The 22,688-nt window shown below is 36.4% G+C and overlaps 3 protein-coding genes and 1 long non-coding RNA gene across 7 annotated transcripts; 1 reads left to right on the top strand and 3 right to left on the bottom strand.

Moving 5' to 3' along the window:
- Window positions 1–42: 42 nt before the first annotated feature.
- On the bottom strand, window positions 43–2,509 carry LOC145220564 (glia maturation factor beta-like). Its single transcript, XM_080087782.1, has 5 exons — window positions 2,371–2,509; window positions 2,198–2,291; window positions 1,346–1,442; window positions 737–893; window positions 43–604 (listed from the first exon to the last, which is right to left on the bottom strand). The coding sequence occupies exons 1-5, from the start codon at window positions 2,389–2,391 to the stop codon at window positions 539–541; spliced, it is 435 nt and encodes a 144-aa protein (XP_079943908.1). The 5' UTR covers window positions 2,392–2,509; the 3' UTR covers window positions 43–538.
- A 103-nt stretch (window positions 2,510–2,612) lies between these two features.
- Window positions 2,613–10,208, bottom strand: LOC145220535 (Na(+)/citrate cotransporter-like). The gene is made up of 12 exons (XM_080087753.1): window positions 9,611–10,208; window positions 8,786–9,051; window positions 8,294–8,459; window positions 7,834–7,962; window positions 7,259–7,416; window positions 6,657–6,779; window positions 6,411–6,515; window positions 5,262–5,455; window positions 4,605–4,726; window positions 3,552–3,713; window positions 3,156–3,293; window positions 2,613–2,981 (listed from the first exon to the last, which is right to left on the bottom strand). The coding sequence occupies exons 1-12, from the start codon at window positions 9,716–9,718 to the stop codon at window positions 2,847–2,849; spliced, it is 1,806 nt and encodes a 601-aa protein (XP_079943879.1). The 5' UTR covers window positions 9,719–10,208; the 3' UTR covers window positions 2,613–2,846.
- A 1,109-nt stretch (window positions 10,209–11,317) lies between these two features.
- LOC145232157 (ATP-dependent DNA helicase Q1-like) lies at window positions 11,318–20,586 on the top strand. 4 transcript variants are annotated; one of them, XM_080096707.1, is made up of 16 exons: window positions 11,318–11,427; window positions 11,700–11,738; window positions 12,038–12,217; window positions 12,423–12,602; window positions 12,715–12,821; window positions 14,595–14,702; window positions 14,766–14,856; window positions 14,941–15,020; window positions 15,270–15,438; window positions 15,715–15,863; window positions 16,164–16,265; window positions 17,401–17,555; window positions 18,003–18,094; window positions 18,568–18,787; window positions 19,514–19,879; window positions 20,349–20,586. In XM_080096707.1, the coding sequence occupies exons 2-15, from the start codon at window positions 11,723–11,725 to the stop codon at window positions 19,875–19,877; spliced, it is 2,013 nt and encodes a 670-aa protein (XP_079952833.1). In that variant the 5' UTR covers window positions 11,318–11,427; window positions 11,700–11,722; the 3' UTR covers window positions 19,878–19,879; window positions 20,349–20,586. The 4 variants fall into 4 exon arrangements, with proteins under 4 accessions (XP_079952833.1, XP_079952808.1, XP_079952824.1 ...); XM_080096682.1 differs by having other exon boundaries at window positions 20,344–20,586; XM_080096698.1 differs by having other exon boundaries at window positions 19,514–19,909.
- A 310-nt stretch (window positions 20,587–20,896) lies between these two features.
- On the bottom strand, window positions 20,897–22,005 carry LOC145221389 (uncharacterized). Its single transcript, XR_013858917.1, has 3 exons — window positions 21,968–22,005; window positions 21,497–21,639; window positions 20,897–21,192 (listed from the first exon to the last, which is right to left on the bottom strand). It is a non-coding gene; the product is annotated as an uncharacterized LOC145221389 (long non-coding RNA).
- Window positions 22,006–22,688: the final 683 nt, after the last annotated feature.

Raw genomic sequence — 22,688 nt, 5'->3', positions numbered from 1 at the left:
GTTTTAAATTATAACATGTTTAACAATCAAACAAAAGTACACTTTGCTTAAATTGTGATGCAGTTTATTTTGTGATTGTTCAAAATACCATCAGTTATATGTTATAATGGGTGCATGTTTACAAAACACAAATGATTGCACGGTTATTCAACACAACAGGTTTGGTCAACAATGAACAATAGTTTATGTGAAACAGCACAATATATCAAAAGATCAAGATTCTTGAGTAAATAAAAAAAAATTATGTTATTAAAATTTGTATATTTACCACACATTAACTGTATAAGTTGATCAAATATAAACCGGAAATAATAAAAACAACCCATGAAAAATAAAGATTTGAAAGTGGTATAAGTTTGAAACTAGTTTTTATGTTATCTTGGATATGCTTACATGTGGATTAAACAGTGGAGAAAAATCAAGGGATAAAACTGAAAAGGCTTTGTTCACTTGATACAACAATATTAATTTCTCAAATTCAAGTCTTGCATTTAACTAACATAAAAGCATGGCAGGATGGATTGAAGAATTTCCAGCATCACTTTTTCAACTCTGCTTTCAGCCAATCTTCGGAAATAGATTCTTTGTCACGAACAGTGAAGCTCTACATTTTTAAAACAATGTATGTTTCAGTGAAGTTTTGGCCCAAACAATCTTTGGCAAATATTTGAAGTGATCATAAAAAGTGTTTCAGAAATTGCAGACATTAAAAAAAAAAGACTTAGTGCTATTATACCTTTGGTAATTTAAGTGTGTCGACAATTTTGTTTCTTGACCCAGTGTACAAAACATTAGCTTTTGGGTGACAGCCCTCCGGTAAATATAATATAAAACAAAGAGGGAATGACTTTCTTCCATCATCATGAAGCCATCTGTAGCTATATACTACATATGTGTGCTGGGTTAAGAAATTTAAATAGTGTAAAGCGAAAGGGTAAAAAGCTCTGCAATGATCAAATGTCACAAAATTACATCACAATGTTTTTTAACGATTAGTGTCTGGCCAATCAAATATAGGATCATTTACATGTAGCTGATTAAATTAAAACACTTTCTTGGGGTTTAATGTATTAGGTCAAAAAATACAGAAAGAATAAGAATGCACCTAATGTCTAAGGTCAAAAACTATAGCGGATCTTGCAGGGTACTAAAGTTTGGTCACGAAAATAAAATTAAACAACTTTCAATGTAGTTGAATAAATTCTACTTGCTTCTAATGGACACTGGTTATGCTGGTAAATTCACCTCTTGAAAAAACTAAAGCAAGAACATAATGAAAAAAACACATCATACACATTAACAATGTTGTCTTTAACTGCAACTAAAATTGTATGTAAAAGGATATCTTGGAGTTCTTTCAGGCAATTCTTCTGCAACCTCTTCCATGGAACAATCTTCCATTTCATCTTCAATCACAATCGTATCATCTTTTTCAATTTTCACTGCAGCGAAAGCATTTGAATTATTTTGTTTGCATTGAACAGTGTAGACCAGTGGTTCTCAAACTCGGTTTTCGCGGCCGCATGCGGCTCCCAACTACTTATTTTGCGGCTCGCACCAGACCTCAGAAAACCACCAAACATTGCTATTTTAGCTTTCAAAGTAATAATCTTTAGTGATTTTCTCAAGGTTTCGTTTTTTGCGGCTCTCTACACACTTAAAAAAATACCATTTGGCCCCGACAATAAAAAAGTTTGAGAACCACTGGTTAAGACACACAACACAGTTTAATTTGTCTAATAAACTAAATAAACTTGAGTATTGTTTGTACTTGTCTTATAGAGCCAGTCTGCAGAACATGGCAGTTCCCGACGACATCTCGCGCGTGCAGGACTGATATGTCTACCGTGTGCGCGTGCACGCCCCGTAAATTCACGTGCAAGACCAAGTTCAACAGGCGCAAAACAAGTAAAAGAGGTCAAAACAGTACAATTAAATGCCTTTCGTGCAAAATTTCCGCGTTCAACCCCCAAAAATTGGCATGCAAATTTTTTTTTTCAAAAACTAATCGCGTGTGCAGCTGCCACACTCTGCAGACTGGTTATAGAGTAGGTAGATTTAATCCAATTTATAAATTAACAATAAACTAGGTAACATTTTAAATATTAACAACATTTTTAGGTGGGGAATAAAAGATTGAGTTAAATTTAGGCAATGTTTGAAAAGTTCTTTTTTTTTAATTGTGAGACAAACCAACATATAATTGCAGAACTGCACTCTTTCTTTGCAAAACGGAATTTTTTCAAGACAGGCAGGACACTTTCGCCGAATTCACACATGCTAGTAGTTTGCTGTCAAAGAATAATATAATTTATTGCTTACATATTATTGAAAATACAATTACATATTAAACAAAACACACAAACTAACCAGTGATTGATCCGCCGACATTCTTATTTAATGTGTGACAAAAACTTTATAAAACTTTTTCTACTGTTTAATGACAATTAACCGTAATATTTTTGCTTCCTTGTACTTCCGTTGCAACTGGGGGTGACGGAAGGGAAAGTTTTCGTATTCCGTATGCGACAAAATGTCGCATGTCGCGCCACATGTGACGCCTATTTCCACGATTTTATCAAACAAAAGAACAAACAGTTTCACTTGGTCAATCGTAATTACACTTTTATTTTCGGCATTAACAATTCTTAGACAACGAGTTTCAATTGTTTTCTATCCACAAACAAAACAAATTTGCAATCGTATAAGAAAGTGACAGAATTCAGAAACCAAAAAAAAGTAACTCAATAAAAATTGCACTGAAAACATCGTTTTTTGGGTACAGTTTGTCATTTCAAAGCACAAAACGAGGCCCTAAACCTAAAGCAAGTTTTAAAGTTGTTTCGTTAAGTAGCGGTGGAGTTGCCCAACTCGGCCCATGCTGGAAACTCATTTAGTCCAAAGTACACGATGCCATATGTATTGATGAAGAGAGTGACGATTGCAATTCCTAATATGTTGAGTACAACACCCGTTTTAGCCTGAAAATGAACATTCAATCAATGTTTTAAGGTCTATATTTTGTCTTAGGTTCAATTTCAAGAGTATTTAATATTCCAAACCTTCGTATATTTGATTACATAGATATTTAGAATTTGATGATGTCGCAATGTTATAACCTATTGTTTTTCGTTTGACTGATATCAATGACCCACCATATCGATGACCCGAAGGTGTCCATAGGAAAATGCGATAGCATTGGGTGGCGTTGCTACCGGCAACATGAATGCCATGGAAGTTGCAAGAACAGGAGGTATTAGAAGATAAAGAGGATGAATTCGAATTGTCTGCGCCTAAAAACAAAAATTATAAACATTATTTTATACATATGATTTCCATGTTTTCAAGTACGTCTGTTAGATAAAGCTACTAACGTAAGAATTCACAGTAGCCAGGTTTGAGAGTTTCCGATAGGTGGGGCAATAGATAGAAACTTACGGTGACAATAATTGCTGAGTCAGCAATTTACAGTTAGTAGGTCTACCCGTCTGTTAAGACTGGGCATGTATATTTTTTGCCAAAAAATAGGAACATAAAAACAGTTTACTTACCAATCTTGCAAGTATGGGAACAAACAAGGAAGCGGTGGCTACATTGCTTGTTACTTCAGTGAACACACAAACTACAATGGTTATAATGAGACATACAAGCCAATCGTCAATGCCCTCCAGAACACTGAGCAAATCACCAATCCACTGTGAGAGTCCAGAAACCTACGGGCATCGCAACATTATTGGATTTCGATTTAGCTTACAGATGCACTTTACGCAAGAGCAATCAAAATGGTTATCATTACTTTGTTGGGCACTAATTACAGTATGCTTTTTGGTGTAGGTTAACACACCGAGCTATCACTGTAATGCAAAAAGCGTCATGATCACTATATTAGTTGCAGTTGCGTATGCGGTTATTGCATACAAATGAATTATATTGTGCAAGCAACTGGTGGATGGCGAACGGGTCATATAGGTCATCATGCCAGCCACCCGCGTCAAGACAAAGAGGTATCGGATGCTGTCCGTTAGAATTTGTTTGGCAAATATGCGTTTGCAATTAAACTGAAATCTATCAAATCGGAAAATCAAACTAAAGCGGCTTTGTAGTTTTGATGGGTCTAATCTCTATAAAATTCGCGTACGCAATAGCAATGAAAATGCTGTGTCGGGCACAAAAGGTCGAATATTTAACAGCGTTTTTAACATCTATCAACCAATTGTGCCTTCGACTTATGGTCTTGCTTTATACCATTTTAAAGTCACGTAGCGTTTTCCAGTTAACTTACTATATGGTATACGGCTTTTACTTAATAGTTCTGATTATGCCCGTCGCGCTGGTGGGCAAAACGCAAACTTACATGTTTTTTAACTTAAAACGAGTCTTTTGTCACAAATTTACACCAGTTGGACAATATATTGTTATAACTACCACATATTGAAGCACCGACTTCTACTTATCTACTACAACGTGTTTATTTTCACCAAAATAAACTCTATTCAACACATTTCGTATCTGTTTGTGAAGACCAAATGGTCCCAGTACAGAATACATATTCAAAAAAAACTTCTTGGGTTCGGTATCCCAACATTTTGGTCAGTTGAACTTACTGTGGCTCCTTCAGCAAGAGCAAATCCTCCTCCTAGTAAGAAGACGACGCCCCATGGGAAGGTCTTCTGCATCTCTGACCAGATAAGAATAGCACAAACAGGTTTCGGTCTTTCAGAGTTTTCTTAAAAGTTCATTGTATTGTTTCTGTTGGATTAGTGTTGTTTAATTTTGTTCAAGTCAAACACTATCACAGACGAGGCGAACACACTGCTTAGCGCTATCCGCAGCTTTCATACAAATTTTTCTATATTGTTCCAGTCAGTATCCTGTCGTATGAAAATACTCGGGAGACCGGCCTGATTTGAGATAACACCTCCAATTGGCCTGGCGTAATGTGATTTTTGCAAATTTATACGTCCCTGCGCAGTGGCGGGATTCAATTTTTTTCAGCCGGTTCTATCACAAAAGTCATGTTTTAGCCGGTTCTGCGTTACAAAAAGTCTATTGACAGTAAGCAGTAATGCTAACCGGCTTGCTGATCTCATAAAATTTTGTGAGATAGTTCTATAGAAACGGTGCGAACCGGCTGAATTCCACCACTGTCCCTGCGTATTTCTCATATCTACCAAAACGTTTGTGCTTGGGCTAAAATAAAATGTGACGGTATGTCAATGCCTTGAGAACTTCCTATGTGATAATAATGCAGCTCAACTCACCTGATCGATTTAGAAACATCGGTTTTCGCGACGGGAGAAAGAAGAGAAGGCTTGCCATGGTAACAGCAACTGTACCATCGTCCACAAAGTCCTCCCGAAATATGACCGCCCAACCAGGCATGAAACCGGGATCGCGAAAGAACCAAAGAAGAGCGGTGGTGATAAAAATGACGAGAACCGTCGTCTCCGCCCAACTGGAAAATAGAACATTGTTTTGTCCGCAACATATGACAGTATTAACAGAATTTTTAGCTCTTCCGGCAGTTTTTTTTATTGTAATATGCCAACGTTTCGATGTCCCATACGAAACACCTTCATCAGGGTAATGACATACATTGCAAACACAAGTTATTATAAAGCGAAAAGGGCGGCGTCCGTTAATGCCGATAACTTATCGGTCGCTTTTGCACCATTGAGCCAGGTGTTATCACACGACCATTGGTGCGCACTGCGTTATTTCTATCGCCCTTTTTTTGTGTGTTTCGCCGCCCTTTTCGCTTTATAATAACTTGTGTTTGCAATGTATGTCATTACCCTGATGAAGGTGTTTCGTATGGGACATCGAAACGTTGGCATATTACAATAAAAAACTGCCGGAAGAGCTAAAAATTCTGTTAATACGTTATGCCTGGCAGCAACAGTGTATTCATATGACAGTATTTTAGTTCTGTTTATGTAGGATACATGTCTTTCAAACATCTTAGTATATTTCTGTAATTGTGTTGTCAATTCTAGCGTTAAAAAAAATACAACAGAAGTACTTTAGTCGTCGTGTGGGACAAGTTACATAAAATTTGGTTCCTGTTTTGGCTTCAACCTTTGGCTATGTTTGTTTTCTGTCTTAATTGTATGCCACTGTACTGTGCCCATATCTTATAGGTCACTTTGTTCTTACGAAATTAGTTTTTATTACTAAAAGCTTTGATACTTGTTGGACGTGATTTTTCGATCCCTATTCGTTTGGTGATTTGACAATTATTGTCAACGGCTGAAACACAGCGTTTTCGGGCTGTTGGGCATTAAGTTAAGCCCAGCAACTAGCAACAGAGCTCGGTAGTTTTATGAAATGTGAAGTCAAGCACGAATTAAGCCTAACCCGAACCTGACCAGAAAAGTCCGTCCCGACTTATACCTCTGTGTTGGACTTACGTTATTTGGCCGAGCGCATTGTATTCCCGGCGAAGAAGTTTGTCCGCATTTTTCTCCTGTATAGTTTTGTTTCTTCGATCAAAGCAAGCAAACATTCCTCTGATACTAAAATTGTAAAACTTGGTTTAAAATTGGCCAATACTTATAATACGAGATACTCATATAAAAGGAGATGCCCTTGTAAACTAATTCGCTTTAAGTTGGCTGCTATATTTGTATGTTGACAGAAGGCTGCAAGCAAAATACCTGAATCCAAGATACAGTGACGAAATCCACAAATACGCACAGAAGAAAAATATAATTCCTGATGGAAGACAATAAGCGAACCAGGTCGCAAATGAAATCTGATCTGTGGCGTTCGGAAATAATCTAAAAAACAAACATAGTCATAAACTCATTGAATTCGTAAAAAATACAAATATGATTATCTCAAAAATTAACAAACACATAAACATGGTTTACGGATTGCAAATATCCAGGCTACTAAAAAAAAAACACTTAAAATAAGCGCATCAATTGCATTGCTTAGTCCAGTCGTCGGCAACCGCCGGTCCTCGAGGAGTTCGTTACCGGGCCGTAGAATGTTTTATGTTAAATGCTATAAACATTGTGCCCATGTATCCCGGGGATGATAAACTAATTTAAGCGTTTTTATTGCTAAATATTTGTAGTTGTTTGAAGACCGGTCCGCGATAAAATTTTAGTTTAAAAAACGGTCCACAGTGCAAAAAAGGTCGCCGACCCCTGGCTTAGTCGACGTTAAACAGAAATAAACGACTGGGGAGTTTGTTTTTGTTTTACATCACATGTGCCGACATTTCTTACCATCCTGTTGTATACAAACTTACATGTCGAACTGTCCAGATAATACAAGATTTGGTCCCGTCCCAGTGAGTGTAACAGTTCCTCCAATACTGGCAGCATAAGGGACGCATAAACTGAGGCCTTTCTTCAAGTTAGTTGCCCATTTTTCCTTTTCGTCTGACGTCATTGTAGGTTCCCGTTCCTGTTTGGGATAAAACAGCACTTTGAGGGGAAACTTAAATCATTGTTAGTCACAATTTTTATCTGTTTATCTAAGATGAACGTTTATTCAACATTGGGATTAGCCCTAAGCAATCATAACTAAAATGTAAATTATAATACATAGGGCCGGTTGAAGGCGTAATACCGAATCAGGGTGGTCATAAAGCAAAATATATATATAACCTGCGGTGGAATTCGAATCCTAGTTGCAACTGATCTACATAGGCTTGTTGGTCAAATCACAAGCACAGTTGCCTGCCTCGTATGCTCTACAAGTAAGTTTAGTATTTAGTACAAATGTTTTTCGGAACAATCGAATTAAAAACAAACTCTAACACAGCTTTCATCGTGACTTCAAATCATTTGCTATAAGAGATGATTTTAGTCATGTACGTACGTCAAGGTTTTCTTCCACGTCATTCTTTTCTTTCAAGTCACCATTCACTGATTGCCCATCGAACGAATCGTTAGTAAAACTTGTGATAATATATCCGTCTCCGTTATAATCTGCCGAAACGCTGGACGCCTGTAACGAAACCCGTACTGATCCAGTAATTTCATGATTTGAATAAAGGTATGTTTCTTCCAGTTTATAGGACTCTTTTGTTCTATTCATAAAGAACCAAGTTTGATGTTACGAATAATCACCCTTAAATATTGCAATTTTATTGTGGGGTGCTCAACAAACACCTTCATCTCGTGCAAAGGTCTACTCTATGCAAACCGTTTGGGCTTTAACAGTTGAGCGTGATAATGCACACTTTTACTTTGTTGTAGATATACTTTGATCTTGTACTGCCAGAGTTCATTATCAAACAAGTTTTTCGTTTTTTTTATGCTGTTGACAATAATCTTACCGAACCGCCTTCCTGCTTTAAGTTATCTTTCTCTTCTTCATCGTCTCGCTGATTAACCAGTTCTCGGATGACAGCTTCCACTATGGGAAGCATCATTGCTGTTGTCGCTGTGTTGCTGATCCACATTGAGAGGAAAAACGTGGTTGACATAAAGCCGAACATCAAGCTGTAAATAAAATGATAACAAGTTCGTTTTGACCAAACTGAATTTTCAACGTATGTTTTTGGTTGAGTCAATTTCATCATAACGGTTTTTTTAAGTTCGTGAAAGCAAAAGCAAACATGTACTGCTTTTGCAAAAACTGGTGGATATGTTGTTATATTTTCAATACTTTCTTTTCTTTTTTGAGTTTTATTATGTAAAGTAATGAATCCATGGCAAGGTTGCTTATTATGTATTGGCTCGATGGTTTTAAATTGTCATGTCAATTTTGTTCGATTATATTCCATCAACTAAAACTTCAATGAAAAGTTGATGAAGAAATCCCATACCACCGAGGCTTTGCGCCAACCAGTGTGAGAACGCGCAACGAGATTCGCTTGTGTAAGTTTGTGGCTTCCACGGCAACGGCTATCATTAGCCCTCCAATAAAAAGCCAGTTCGTGTCTGTCAAATACGTTCTGCTGACGTCACTGGCTGGCATCACACCCATGATGGGAAACAGGATGAGCGGAATGAGCGACGTGGCCCCAAGCGGAATCACCTCGGTGACCCAGTAAACGGCCATGACAATGATGACGTAACCACATGCTGATTCCTATGAAGCAAAAAAAATTAGGATTTAGAAATATTTAAAGTTTTCGCTACAAGTTTTCGAACTTTGTGCTACGGTAAGCTTGGGTGCTGAGAACGATTTCCAATTGTGCTGCTAAGTATTTGTCTACGCAGAGTGCAACTTTAATCTAAGGTTTAAAGGCGGCTTTATGAGGTACTGAAGTTTTGCGGGACAAAGTTTAAACTCACATTTTGTTAAGTATCTTTGAAAGTTTTAGAATCTCTTCTTAACGCTGGATTACTTAAATCGTTTGACCATCAGTATGTGAAGTGATATTGATAAGAAGTAACATCAATGGAGTAAAAAACGAACTGACTATTAAATCACTATTTAAATTAAATTTCCATTTAAAGGAAACGTCTTTCTGCTACCATTTCCCCCCTCAAAGATCTTATTTTCACTATATCAATAAAGAACGTTTGTAAAAATTTGAGCTATACGTTTAAATGAGTGTTTGTCAATACGTGATTTTTCAAGTACACACGACAGAATTGTCCTATTTAGCCTGCAACGGACTTATTTACATAACGTACAGACTCACCGTTCCATTGACCACTAGAGGTAGCGGCAACAACAATAAAGGAGTCAGTAGAAACACCAAGGTGGATTTGTAGTTCCACAAACCAAGCAAGAGCTCCTTCATAGCCATTATCTATTGTTCACCAGTGTCTGGCCCACTTCGCTATCCTGCGCTGCCTGGTTTACAATGCAAAGTTTGTATAACAAGACAGTGCGACAAGGTTTATACCCACTTGAACTGATATTAACCACTGCTGTGTAAAATGAACTGATCAAAAGATTTTGTGTTGATGAATAAACAACTACACGATCTCCAGCAAATTCTGATCACTGACACAATTGGCAACTTGAAAATAACAGCAACATATTTTGCTTGAGAAATCCTGGTTCAAAATTACTATCTCAAAAATGTTGGCAATATAACCTAACCACCTTTCTATATGTGCTGTAACGCTTGTACATTATATATGTCCTGTAACGCAAACTCTTTGATTTGCGCCTGTTTCACCTACTGCGAAGTATTAAACACCTAAAATAAACAACAGAACGCCGTAAAATCGCACGTTTACCGACTAGCTTTTCGTTTTTTGTGTTTACTTAAAAACAAAATATGCAAACTCCAAACCATCAGCAACAAAAACGTTTGCCTTAACAATTCACTCTAGCTCAATATTTAACAAGTGAAATGTTGAGGTGGGTTAAATTTACTGCAAGTTGTTAAACTTTGAATTTATGGCAGGTACGTTTACTGCACTGTTAAGTAAACACTGGCTTAAAAAATGGGAAGCACAGAACACAAATGTTCAGCCAGCAGGTGGAGTCCAAAACCAAAAGTTTATGTTCAGGAAGTAAAGAAAGTAAATTTCTTAAAACGTTTTACTGAAAACAAAAATTCTGTTCGCAAACAGACCCACCAACAAACCATTAAAGAAACACGATTAAACATGCTTTTATTTGCCTTTTCAGAACAAAGGCTTGACTTGTTTCTCTTTCTACGTGCAAATATGCTCTACCGACAAAAAGTCTTAACTGCACACAGCTAGGATAAACGTGCAGAAACTTCTCAATGGAACACAAGTGGTGACAGCGGTAATAGTTTAACACGTACATCTAACATACGAATGTCATGAGTTTTATTTACTACGGTACTACACATGTGTGTTAAAGTTTACCAACATATGTTTGGTTTCTGTAGTCATACGTAAGATATTAAACTTTTTAAAAAGCAACCCCATTGAAACTTTGCATTCCTTTTCAACTTTTGATTTCTAACAAATGTTTGTTAAAACTTGACACTTTGTTGTTTAAAGTCGCAGAATAACTGCACGTCTACAAACGTAATTGTTTTCTTTCAATATAGTTTTATGAAAGAATATTTAATTTCTGAAGTTGCGGATGAAATGCAAAATTCGCGGTTAAGGTACTTTCCCTGCACTGATTTACGATCTCGTAGAAAAGGAAATTATGTTTACCACAAATGTTCAGGTAAAATCACAAAAACATTTCAGCTAGTGAAAACTAATAATAAAAAGTGAGCGCTTAAATAAAAGTTTATATAGTGTTAGGGTAATAATAATACAAAAATATGTCAAAGTTTATTTAGTTAAAAATTACAATAAGTTGTTATAAATACAAGCAAAAAATCGTTTATTGAAGTTATTTGTGATTGTGGTTGATTTTACCTCAAGCTGGTGGTAAGAACTGTTCGCGGGAAACACAAGTACGTAAATGGAATTTCTGAGATCAATCCTCTCATGAAGTGATTGACTTTGGCCTTTGAAATGCATCATTGTCTTGAGTTTTACTCTATAATGGAACTTGATCACAGATGCAACTACGGTTTGTTACATTATCTATTCACTTACAACTGAAATTGAGTGTTTGTTTTTAAACTTCAGCTTCCTCAAAATAAAAATGGTAATGTCTGAAACTAAAGTGAAACTAAGTTTATTTGGCTTGGCACCGTTGATTGGGCTTTTAGTTTTTAGCAACACAGCGTACTTGTGTTGCATATATAAGTGTCTTTGTTTTGTGGTCAATGTTTTGTGTGTTTAATTTAACAAACCAACTAAAAAAAACTTTGTTTTTTTGAACATACAATTTTCCACCAGATTCAACAAAGTAACGGAAAATCATGACCACAGTTGCAGGTAAACAGTAAACCTTTCAAAAATACTTTTCTTCTCGTACAAAGAACCCAGTTCAACCCAATATGAAAAACAAACATATGTTGATAATGTAAAACGTGGAGAAATTTACTTTGAAATGTGAATAGCCTGCAACAGTCTGTGAAAGCACCCTATTGTTTGCCCCCATAAAAGCATGTGTATGTAAACTTGTTGTTGTGAACCGTGTTTTTCTTAAATTTACAAAATTCACGTTATGTTATTGGTATCTACTACATCACATTGTTTACTACTTTTACAAAGTACAACTAATCCTGTTTCAGACCTTCAGTCTGAATTGGAGCAAATTGATCAGTCTCTGGATGACTTAAAGAAACAACTTTTAACAATAGCAGAATTGCAGCAAAAGTTAAAGTCTAGAAAGTCCAGCATTGAGCGTGAATTAAAACAAAGACAGAATTTCTTTCTTGAGTCAACAAGTGAACCTGTTTGGCAGTTTGAAGGTATAAACATATAATGAAACTTTATTTTACTGTGTATAAGCAAAATAAAATTAATATGTTAGCCTAGGCTGCTGAAACTACTGAACATTTAATTGTTATAGTGTATCTATACTATTTTTATATTGTTTCTATGATACTGTATATGGGATTTTTTAAGCATTTAGACAAAATAATGAGTTTTATTTTTGTCCTAACACTCATTTAGACTTTCCTTGGAGCAGTGAAGTTAGAATGAAACTGATAGAAGTTTTTAAAATGAAGAGGTTTCGACCAAAACAAATTGAAACAATCAATGCAACATTAAGTAATCGCGATGTGATTCTGATTATGTCAACTGGTGGAGGAAAAAGTCTTTGTTATCAACTGCCTGCTCTCATATCAAAAGGTACGAAAAGCTTTAAAATAGAGGTCGAAAAAGGTAACTTAAGTGCCTCTGGCCCTCCTGGAATTAAAAAAGTATTATCTATCTAAAATCGCTATGTTTTGCATTGGTCTAGGAATTACATTGGTTGTTTCACCACTTATTTCACTGATGAATGATCAAGTGTTGGGATTAAAAAAGTTTGGAATCCAGGCTGCAGCTATGAATTCTGAATCATCCAAGGTTTACTTTCATTGCTATATCAGTGTTTGTGACTAATTATGGGTCCCCTTCCCTGAAGGGGACACATATTGATTTTACTCGAATTTGTTTTGTTTTTCTTTGTTTTTTCTTCCCAAAGTTTGTCCGACCCGATTTGGATGAAATTTACACAGATGGTAGATATAGGTATGTAGATGTGCATCCCACTTTGGTTTTGTTGATAACCCCAGTATTTACCCCGCTAGCCCCCTAAAAAGAGTTATTTTCTTGCCAAAGTTTGTCCGACTCGTTTTTCTATCAAATGTTTGATGGATTTGGATGAAATTTACACAGATGGTAGATATAAGTATGTAGATGTGCATCCAATTTGTTTTTGTTGATAACCCCCAGTGTTTACTCCGCTAGACCCCTAAATTGGGTTATTTTTTGCCTAAAGTTTGTCAGACTCATTTTTCTATCAAATGTTTAATGGACTTGGATGAAATTTACACAGATGGTAGATATAGTTATGTAGATGTGCATCCCACTTTGGTTTTGTTGATAACCCCAGTATTTACCCTGCTAGCCCCCTAAAAAGAGTTATTTTCTTGCCAAAGTTTGTCTGACTCGTTTTTCTGTCAAATGTTTGATGGATTTGGATGAAATTTACACAGATGGTAGATATAGTTATGTAGATGTACATCCCACTTTGTTTTTGTTGATAACCCCAGTATTTACCCCACTAGCCCCCTAAAATGAGTGAGTTTGTAAACAATGTCGGAATTGGCTAAAATTTGCATAGCTTGTAGAGTATGGCATTTATAGGTGTTGATTGTTGTGTTCAACCCTGTAGCCCCAACATTTACCCCACAAGCCCCCAAAGTGTAAAACGTATTTATATGTTATTGGGCACCACAAATGAAAGAATTCTGTGGTGCAATAGTGTTACAATGGCAACCAGTTGTATGTTCCTCTTGGTGAGTTGCTTGGTGGACGTTTTTGCACCATGGCAGTTAGGGGGTTGTTAAGAGCCCTATGATGTCAGAAACATTAACGGCTGTTGCTCAAAACACCTCTAGTGGTCGAAATTTCAAACATTGGCAGATTAGGCTAAAATTTTGCAGTACTATTGATTGAGTCATTGAGGTTTCACATTTTTTTAGTTTAGTGTCAAACCCCATTAGTTACCCTACTAGCCCCCTAAAATGGGTAAGTTCATAAAACAGTGTCAGAATTGGCTAAAATTTGGGTAGCATGTGGACTATGGTTATCTCTTGAAATGCACTATTTTTAACTTTACATGTGTGGGGACCCATGAGTTTCTGCCTGCAGAAACAACTAAGGTTATAAAAGACGATGGCTAATATGGGACCTAATGCAAAAATAGCATAGGAAATATATTTATGTTTTAAAATAGGTTATAGTGTAAATGCAACGACAAAATGTGCTAAGCCACCCTTCTAGTTTACAATAAAAATGTTTTTTCTAAACTTTCCCAAAGTTGGTTAGGGGTCAAACTGTTTTAATAAAGCAAAAAAAAATGTCAAAGAACTGGTTACATTTGGATTAAAATATTGCACAAAAAAATCCATTTGCCACTTGTGCTATACAATCATAGATTGCAGATTTTTTTGACTTCTTGTTTATGGATTTACGTTTGAAATATGATTGGTAGATCACATTAAAACATCTTATTTATCAAGCATTTTGTTCCACCTAAATGTTCAACAATTCACTGACAGTTATAGGGCCACATCATCTATAATGTTGTGAGACAGAAGTTCACATTTATCAGTGTGTTCTTTATCCTTTTAGGAAACCACAGACTCAGTTAAAAGGGCTATGGAAGAAGGAAGTTGCACAATCAAACTTGTTTATGTTACTCCGGAGAAAATATCGAAAAGTAAGCGCTTCAAAGCACAGGTAAAATCGGTGACAATTATGTGTCACATAAACAACTTCCTAAAACAGCATGTTGTATTGTAGTTGGAGAAATGTTATAAATGTGGAAATCTATCAAGGATTGTGATTGATGAAGTACATTGTGCAAGTCAGTGGGGCAATGACTTTAGACCAGGTAAACTTTTCAAGCATTGTTATCATTTTTTAAAGCTGTTGGATCAATTTTAATTATATTTATAGAATACTCACCAATTTTTAGATTACAAGATTTTGTCGATTTTGAAACGTCAATTTCCTAATACTCCCATTCTAGGACTAACAGCTACTTCTACTGAGAAGGTCAGTTATATACCTTCAAATAAACAGTTGTAACTGTATTTACACTGTCATATGTCTGCCCAGCTTCCTCTATATATTTTATCTTGTGTTATTAGAGGATGCTATGCATGTTATGAATATGTAAGCAGACGCATTTGTTTTTACTCTTTTTCTGTGCAGTAGTTTTATTGTTTTTAGAACTTTATTTGAGCACAACAATATTTGCATTTGGCTTTAAAAAATATTTTCTGTACTTACTTATGTTCTCAGGTAACTTTGGACACAAAGGACATTCTTAACATTCCGTTTGCAATTGTTTTTCGGACTCCTTTAAATCGTCCAAACCTGTTTTATGATGTCAGAATTAAACCAAGCAGCCACAAAGACCTGATTGAAGATATTCTAAATTTGATTTTAAATTGCTTTGAGAAGAAACCAGGTAACCTTAACGAATAAACTTTTTCATAAGTGTTGTAGTAAAATACCAAATTCACTTCATTTGCCAATGTGCTTTTGTATGTTGTTTGTTCATTTTTTTAATTCAATCAAGTGTTTTTATTTCATCCATATGACCAATTGGTGAAAACATATTTTATTTGACAAAAATGTTGCGTTTTCAGTCAAATTTTGTTGTGCTCCATTGACTTTTGAACTATTTCGATTATAGTGCAAACATGTTCATAGGCCAAAATACCAAACCTACTTTTTCATCCAGGCATCATTTATTGCTTTTCACGTAAAGATACTGAAGAAGTTAGTAAGAGTTTATCTGAATATGGAATTAAATCAGCTCCATATCATGCTTATCTCACAACTGAAAGCAAAATACAAGTTCATAATGCCTGGATTGATAACAAACTACAGGTATGCAAGTTTATCTAATGTGAAGTTAGTCGGTGTTGTTTTTAAATACATACAAATGTTTTAAAAAGGTATGACATTGATTTTATTTTTTCTTGTCATTACTTTCAACCAGAATTATAAAGTAATACCTACTTCTGGCCAATAACCCTAACCAAAAGGACACATTTGCAAAATAAATTGTAATAAACACAACAAATATTTAAGCATTAAGCCAGTAAATGTTAAATAAGCTGCAGACAGAGCACATTGTTTTAATCTACAAAGCTTACAACAATATCTTAAAATAAAGCTTTTTGGTAGGTTATTTGTGCAACTGTCGCATTCGGAATGGGCATTGATAAACCTGATGTGAGATTCGTTATTCATCATTCATTGAGTAAAAGTGTGGAAAATTACTATCAGGTAAAATATGTAACAATACATAATTGGATCCATAATAATTTTTAGGGATAGGCCGAGCCGAGCCAGAACCCGAGTACTCGGTACGTATCGCTATAAGTATCGCTATTTTTGATGCTCGGTACTCGGCTGAGCAGTTGCGAAAACTGACCCGAGCATTAAGTTTGCATACTCATGCCCTGCAAACATATGAAAATAGTTTTCAAAGGGGTAATAAAGAATAAAATTGACTGTTTTTAAAATGCGTTGAAATGACGCGTATTTCTGGGGGCCTGTACAGCCTAATACACCGCTGGTGACATGGAGACCTTGGAAAGCTACAAAACTGGTGTTGAATTGGGAATGTTTCACAATGCACCTGGTTTTCTCGGCCGAGCACCGAGCATTAACGTGATATGCTCGGTGCTCGACCAAACAGAACATTTGCAGTTAATAATTAGTGATGGGACGGGTACCCGGTACTCGGTACTCGGTATCGATGGTATCGAACGATTTCAGTGGTATCGATACTCGTACTCGGTATCGAAATTTTTTGTCTCAGTTTTCGATACCAACGTGCGAGTACCGAAGGTCCATTTACACCATAAGAATACGGGCAACTTTATGCCAATATTTGCTTCGGACAGCATAAAATTGGAAAAAAGTTCCGCCAGGTTACGTATATTTTTTTCACTATCGTATGGAGATAACATTTTTCTGCATGTGTGTGTGCACGCCTGTACCCCGGCCATGACAGATAAATTAGTCAGTGATATACAACTAAGTACAACACTGTACTTAAGTACTCGGTAATCGTACTCGGTACTCGGTATCGAAGGTATATACATGTGGTACTCGTACTCGGTATCGGTACTCGCTTCAAAACCTGGTATCGTCCCATCACTATTAATAATTATGGTTACTTACATGGTAAAATGAAGACAATATATATTTTTATAGTTAGTAAATTTACTGTAAATGAAAACAAATTAAAATTATCGTAGTTTTTACATAATGGACATTACCTATACATGCATTAAAAAGCATGACTTTAATCAGTAATACTTATCCGATTTTAGTGATTGTGGTGATGTAATTGTTGCAACGTTTTTATTCATCAAGAAAAAATGCTTAAATATACTTACTTCTGCATTTTAAGGAATCTGGTCGCGCTGGGAGAGACGGCCTGCCTGCTTTGTGTTTGTTGTATTTTGGCTTCACCGACATATTCCGACAAAGTTCGATGGTTTTAACCGAAAGAACTGGACTTGATAACTTACAGAGGATGGTTGAATATTCTCAGGACCTCAGTGGGTAAGACGTCTGGGAATTGCTATTAGATGTAACTTAACAATAATTACGCTTAGTAAACGGACTTGTGCAACATTTTTCTGAACATTTAGTTAAGCCATAATCTTCGTCCAAATTCAGTATTTGTATCTAGTGGGGGAAACAACAGTATCACCTTTTTGTGTCCAATTTGCATGTGTTGCGTATGGTGTCGGAGTGTTTGAAATAAAACAGCAGACTTTTAGACATAACTGGAGTAAAAAACGTTTTAAAGCACCGTATCGCAAAGTTTTTAGCGCAGTTTTGACTGTTAACTCGTTTTATGCGCAAGTAGTTATCGTGAGTCATTACCAAGTGGATCGCAGATAATTGCGTTTTTCGATGAATGAATGGTTGCGGTTATTTAAATTTCCAAAATTTTTCTAATTCCTCCGTTAAGAAGATTACAATAAACGAAATAGCTTTGTTTAGTTGCCGTCGGAACCTCATAGCAAGTTACTTTCAAGAAACCTGGGAATCTCTTTCATGCAACGAAATGTGTGACGTATGTGCTGGGATTACTAGTAAGTACGTCAGTATGGTGAGCTGAACCAGTGCCCAGTGTTCACCCGAAAAATCCATTGCATTGTGTTAACTCGGTCTTGGATTCGAATCCTCCTTTCGGTCTGTTGTGTTTTTTGAATACAGGACATTGTTGTAAAACTTATAGGTTGAACTAAATTACAAAATAAATTATTTCCCACAGACGCATTCTTTAAGGATAAAAACGAAAGTAAAACAATAAATTCCATACTGAGTTGATCACGCTTCTTATGATGTGGTTAAAATCAGCTAGGACAGGACATGACAAAAAAGATAGGGGAAAATAATTCAACAAAACAACAGCTTAATTATAAACCTGTGGGGTAATATGTCTCATGATGTTGAATACTAGTTTTTGATAAATATACATTTTACCAGATTTTCAGGGATAAAAGTACTGCAATTCCTAAATAAAACAGCATAAACTAGAAGTTAATTTAATTTTTACATTCAGCCGCAAAGATCCGCGACGTCACAGTGCCGTGTCGCGCCCTGCTGCACACGGTGCAGTCAGCCGAAGCGAAGGGTGAAGGGAACAGACTGACTGGGTTGAAGCTGGTGGATTGTGCAGCTGGGCGGGGAAAAAGCAAAACAGACTGTGAAGCACTGAAGAACATGGGCACAGAGCAAGTTCAACGTCTCATCGTACATATGCTCAGCAAAGAATACCTGAGGTTTTGTGACTTGTCTGATTGTTTTAATTCTTGTCTTCTAGCAATATATTAAGCGTCCCAACATTCTGATGACTATAATATCAGACACACACATGGTTTCAAACCTGGCCTTAAACTAACGAATACGATAGGGTTTGCCTCAAACTTTAAACCTGGGCTCTTCAAGAATACGAAGCAGAGTTGTGTTCTGCCCTAAAATTAAAGTCCGAACCCGATTTTGCTCGCATTAGACCCGATAGTTGGTGAAAATGCGGTAAAAGTGAAACCGAGTGTGTAGTTCAATCCGACCCGTTTGTTGAAACTTTAGCCTGAACCCGGCCTGCATCCGAACCGATCCCAATTTACGAGCCTAGTGGGAAGAATCGAGTTGAGACAAATAAAGACAAAAGACAAAGTTTAATGTAGGAGAAACGGAATAGCGAAGATTTTAGTGTGTTTATATAGTAAAAACCTTTTTAGTTTACTACAACAGAAGACCGACCATGTTGCTAAAAGGGTTTCATGGTCGTAAGAGCAATGCGTGTAAAAACATGTAAGGGGCGTTATTACACGTTATATGTCTCTGTTTGTTTGACCAGCTGTTGTACGCAACCTCAAGGGGAACAAGGCGATCTTAGGTGCCAACCTTTTTGAATTCAATAATTCGGTTTTTGTGTTTTTCGACTCTGTAACTGTGGTTGCTAATAATATTCCTGACTGTAACTTAAATTCAATATACGTTTACAGGGAAGACTTTCATTTCACACCTTACCGAACAATCAGTTACATAACACCCGGTCCACAATCCGAACTCCTCGCAGAAACCACCGTTCAGCTTCTAATGCCGACCACTAAAATCAAGCAAAACGACGATATTTACAAACGAGCTCTTTCCCCAAGTAAATTTATTGAAACTGAAACTCCCGGGACGTCTACAAACTCATTTAAGCGGCCGACACGTGTAGCTCGACCTGTTAAAACTGAATATGACGAAATTATTATAAAACGGCGCAAATTTAGTGAAGATCCTGCTGCGTCTGTGGATGAAAATAATTTGGATTTAAGTTTGGAAATCAAAGAGGAGCCAATACTGATCGATGATAGCGATTGATGGTTAGTAAAAAAGTGCAATGTCATAAAAAGGTGATCTTGATAGTTGTTTCTCAGTGTGCATACCGTTTATGTGCAAGCGCATAGCCAATTTTGTCTAGTGATCCAATCGGCTCTTAAATATTAACCTGGTTATACCGGATTTTTTTTAATTACACTTTTTGCTTTATAGTTTTTTTTTCTCTCCTTGTCTCAGATTGTGTAAAAGACTGAGCCTATAAGCATTGTCCAACGTACCGACGCTCGACCGAAAAACGCTGTAACGTTAAACAAAGTTAATTTTGCTGTATAACGTTTACTTTAAAGCTTCCTTCTTACTAGTTGTGACGTCATAATACCTTATAGTAGTTAAGCCACCCCCCGAGTGATGCCTTGAGATGCTTACTGCCTGGCCAAACAGAATTTATGTTTTGGATGATCCTTAGTTAGTTAAAACTTGTAAGTAAATTGAACATTATTTTTTTTAGTTTAGGTTGATTTTTTGGCTGTTGGGTGGAGCTGAGCCATGGTGTTCTAGGGATGTTTTGGTCTATTGTGTTGAATATGATTACAAACTCAGTTGAAATTGGATTCAGTAAGTCAAGTGCATTGGGATTTGTTAGTTACTTTTATTCTGTTTGAAATTGTTTTCAATCGTGAGTTGCTTTCAATCGAAAAAACTTTTATGAGAACATTGGCGCAAATTGCAAATAGAAGGCCTAAGCTTCTAATGCTAAACGTGTGGTTTTGTGTGGTACTGGTTTTTACTACTAAGGAAGTAAGATGAATGTATTCTAGCTTTATGACTCTATGAGGTTACAAAACTTTGTTGTGGTGGGTTCGAACCCCACCGCAGACTGTTTTTACTCCTGGATATATCTACTTTGAGTGATGGCAAAGAATGATTCCGACTAAGTGTTACGCGTTTTACTGGCTCGACGTATTGACACAAATTACGCAACACGATTTTATTTTCACGCTTGTTCATCAAAACAGACAAAATACATTTCACAAATACAACATGACTCTGTGGTTGTTAAGCCTTTATTTAAATTTTGTTTATGTTTTTTGTCTACTTTGAATTTCTAAACATCTAATAAATTACCTTCTGAAGATACTCGATTAAACTAATCGAAAAATAATGTAATAATCGATTTAATAAACCACAGTAGAAAGTGTATTTGCATTAGTATGCAACCTCTAAAACTACAGCGATAATATACTGTACATGTCATCAACTAGGATATTTCTCATTACGTTAAATTTCTAAGTTACATGGTGTTTTCCCACTCCGTATTTCTTTTTGAATTCGTCATCAGATTTTGCTAAATCTGCAGCTGCAAACAAGTTTTTCATCATAAACTTTTTATTTGCTTGTCACGGTTATGAACCAGTGGTTTAAACATGAATAGTCTTATTCAGGACGAGTTCTAAGCAGGTTTATTTAAAACTGTGGTTCCCTTAATTTTTAACAGAGCACAGTTATTTAAATTTCCATTTAGAATCGGATAGGCTTAGATACGAGGTTTATAAGTTGGTTTATAGTTGGATCCTTATAGCTCCAATCCTTTTCACACAATTTGCTGTTCAATATTTGCAAATGCTTTTGCGCTAGGACTGAATTTAAGGAGCAATACTTACTCATTTCCTCGTGAGGAACGTCGAAAAGCCATGGAATCGCAACCTTGCCAGGAATTTGTACGTCTTCTGCATCGTCGTATATAGCGCAACCAGTTTGTGCTAATCGTTGTTCGAATTCCTCCTTGTCAATATGGTATATGAGTCTGAAAAAAAACGCACCGGTAATCAAACCGACATTCGCAACAACAGGATAAGATCGACCAAGAAAGTTTTGTTTTCCCGGTTTAGTAGCGAACCAACTAAGTTATTACTTTTCGGGTGAATGATGGATGCTTCAGACAAAACATCAATGTCTGTTATAAACCAACCACATTGCTTTAGTAGTATGGATAATAGTGCTACGTGCATCGACGATACAATAGTATATATGTATTCGCAAACAATTTGTGGCAAATACCCGTTTCACAACTGCATACAGCACATTATAACACAGGCAGTATGAAGCTCCTTCGGAAACCGACTGAAACCTACTTGATCTGTATGTCCGGAGGTGTAGTCTTTGATTCCATCTTCTTTTTTTGCAGGACAGCTAGAAATGTTATAGAACACTGGGCACAACAAAACATAATATGGTCAGCTGTGCGCTTGGGCCTTAAACTAGGGTTGCCATATTTTATGATACACAATCCCTGACAACTTTATCTCGGTTGCGTTAACCCAGTTTTTCTTAAACTTTAAGTCGGAATGTGTTAACGTAAGTCTGAATGTATATTTCAGAAAAACGAAAGTTGATGCAGGATTTTAGCTGGTTATGCAAAATTGCGCATAACAATGATCCAAATCTGACATCACAGACAAAACAAAAACATTACAATTGTGCGCAAACAATTGCATTTTGATAGTTGTCATGCAATAAAGCCTATTGTTTAGCAGTGGAGACGGTCGATTCTCACTTTCACTTTGATTTAAACTTATTCAGTTGCACAAACTGACGCCAAATAAGAATATAGAATTACTTCCACCTTTTCGCGGTCCCTGCAAAATGCCCTAAAGGACCGCGGACCCCAGTTTGAGAACCGCTGCGTTAACCATTTTTGCGATCCAAACACTTCTATTCCGGAATAAATTTAGACTATTCGGAAGTCACACGGACGGCGACACGAGAAACTGTTGATACTCCGATCCTTGTCAATTAACATTCTGTGTGGGCTTCTGTTTAGTTAAGTTTATTAGGCTAAGCTCACTACTCTTT

Source organism: Phallusia mammillata, chromosome 1 (assembly GCF_965637545.1).
Source record: "Phallusia mammillata chromosome 1, kaPhaMamm4.hap1.1, whole genome shotgun sequence".
NCBI lineage: Eukaryota > Metazoa > Chordata > Ascidiacea > Phlebobranchia > Ascidiidae > Phallusia > Phallusia mammillata.
This window is presented reverse-complemented; position numbering and strand designations above follow the sequence as displayed.

Coding starts and splice junctions, on each gene's coding strand:
- LOC145232157 (XM_080096707.1), top strand. Junction 15,439..15,714: donor TTGCTTTGAGAAGAAACCAG/GTAACCTTAACG, acceptor TTTTTCATCCAG/GCATCATTTATTGCTTTTCA. Junction 18,095..18,567: donor CGTATGTGCTGGGATTACTA/GTAAGTACGTCA, acceptor TTTTACATTCAG/CCGCAAAGATCCGCGACGTC.
- LOC145220535 (XM_080087753.1), bottom strand. CDS start 9,718: ATGGCTATGAAGGAGCTCTTGCTTGGTTTGTGGAACTACAAATCCACC. Junction 8,460..8,785: donor GTTGGCGCAAAGCCTCGGTG/GTATGGGATTTC, acceptor TTTTATTTACAG/CTTGATGTTCGGCTTTATGT. Junction 5,456..6,410: donor AATGCGCTCGGCCAAATAAC/GTAAGTCCAACA, acceptor TCTATTTTCCAG/TTGGGCGGAGACGACGGTTC.
- LOC145220564 (XM_080087782.1), bottom strand. CDS start 2,391: ATGTCGGCGGATCAATCACTG. Junction 1,443..2,197: donor GTGCAGTTCTGCAATTATAT/GTTGGTTTGTCT, acceptor CTTTCGCTGCAG/TGAAAATTGAAAAAGATGAT. Junction 894..1,345: donor TTGCCTGAAAGAACTCCAAG/ATATCCTTTTAC, acceptor AACCCAGCACAC/ATATGTAGTATATAGCTACA.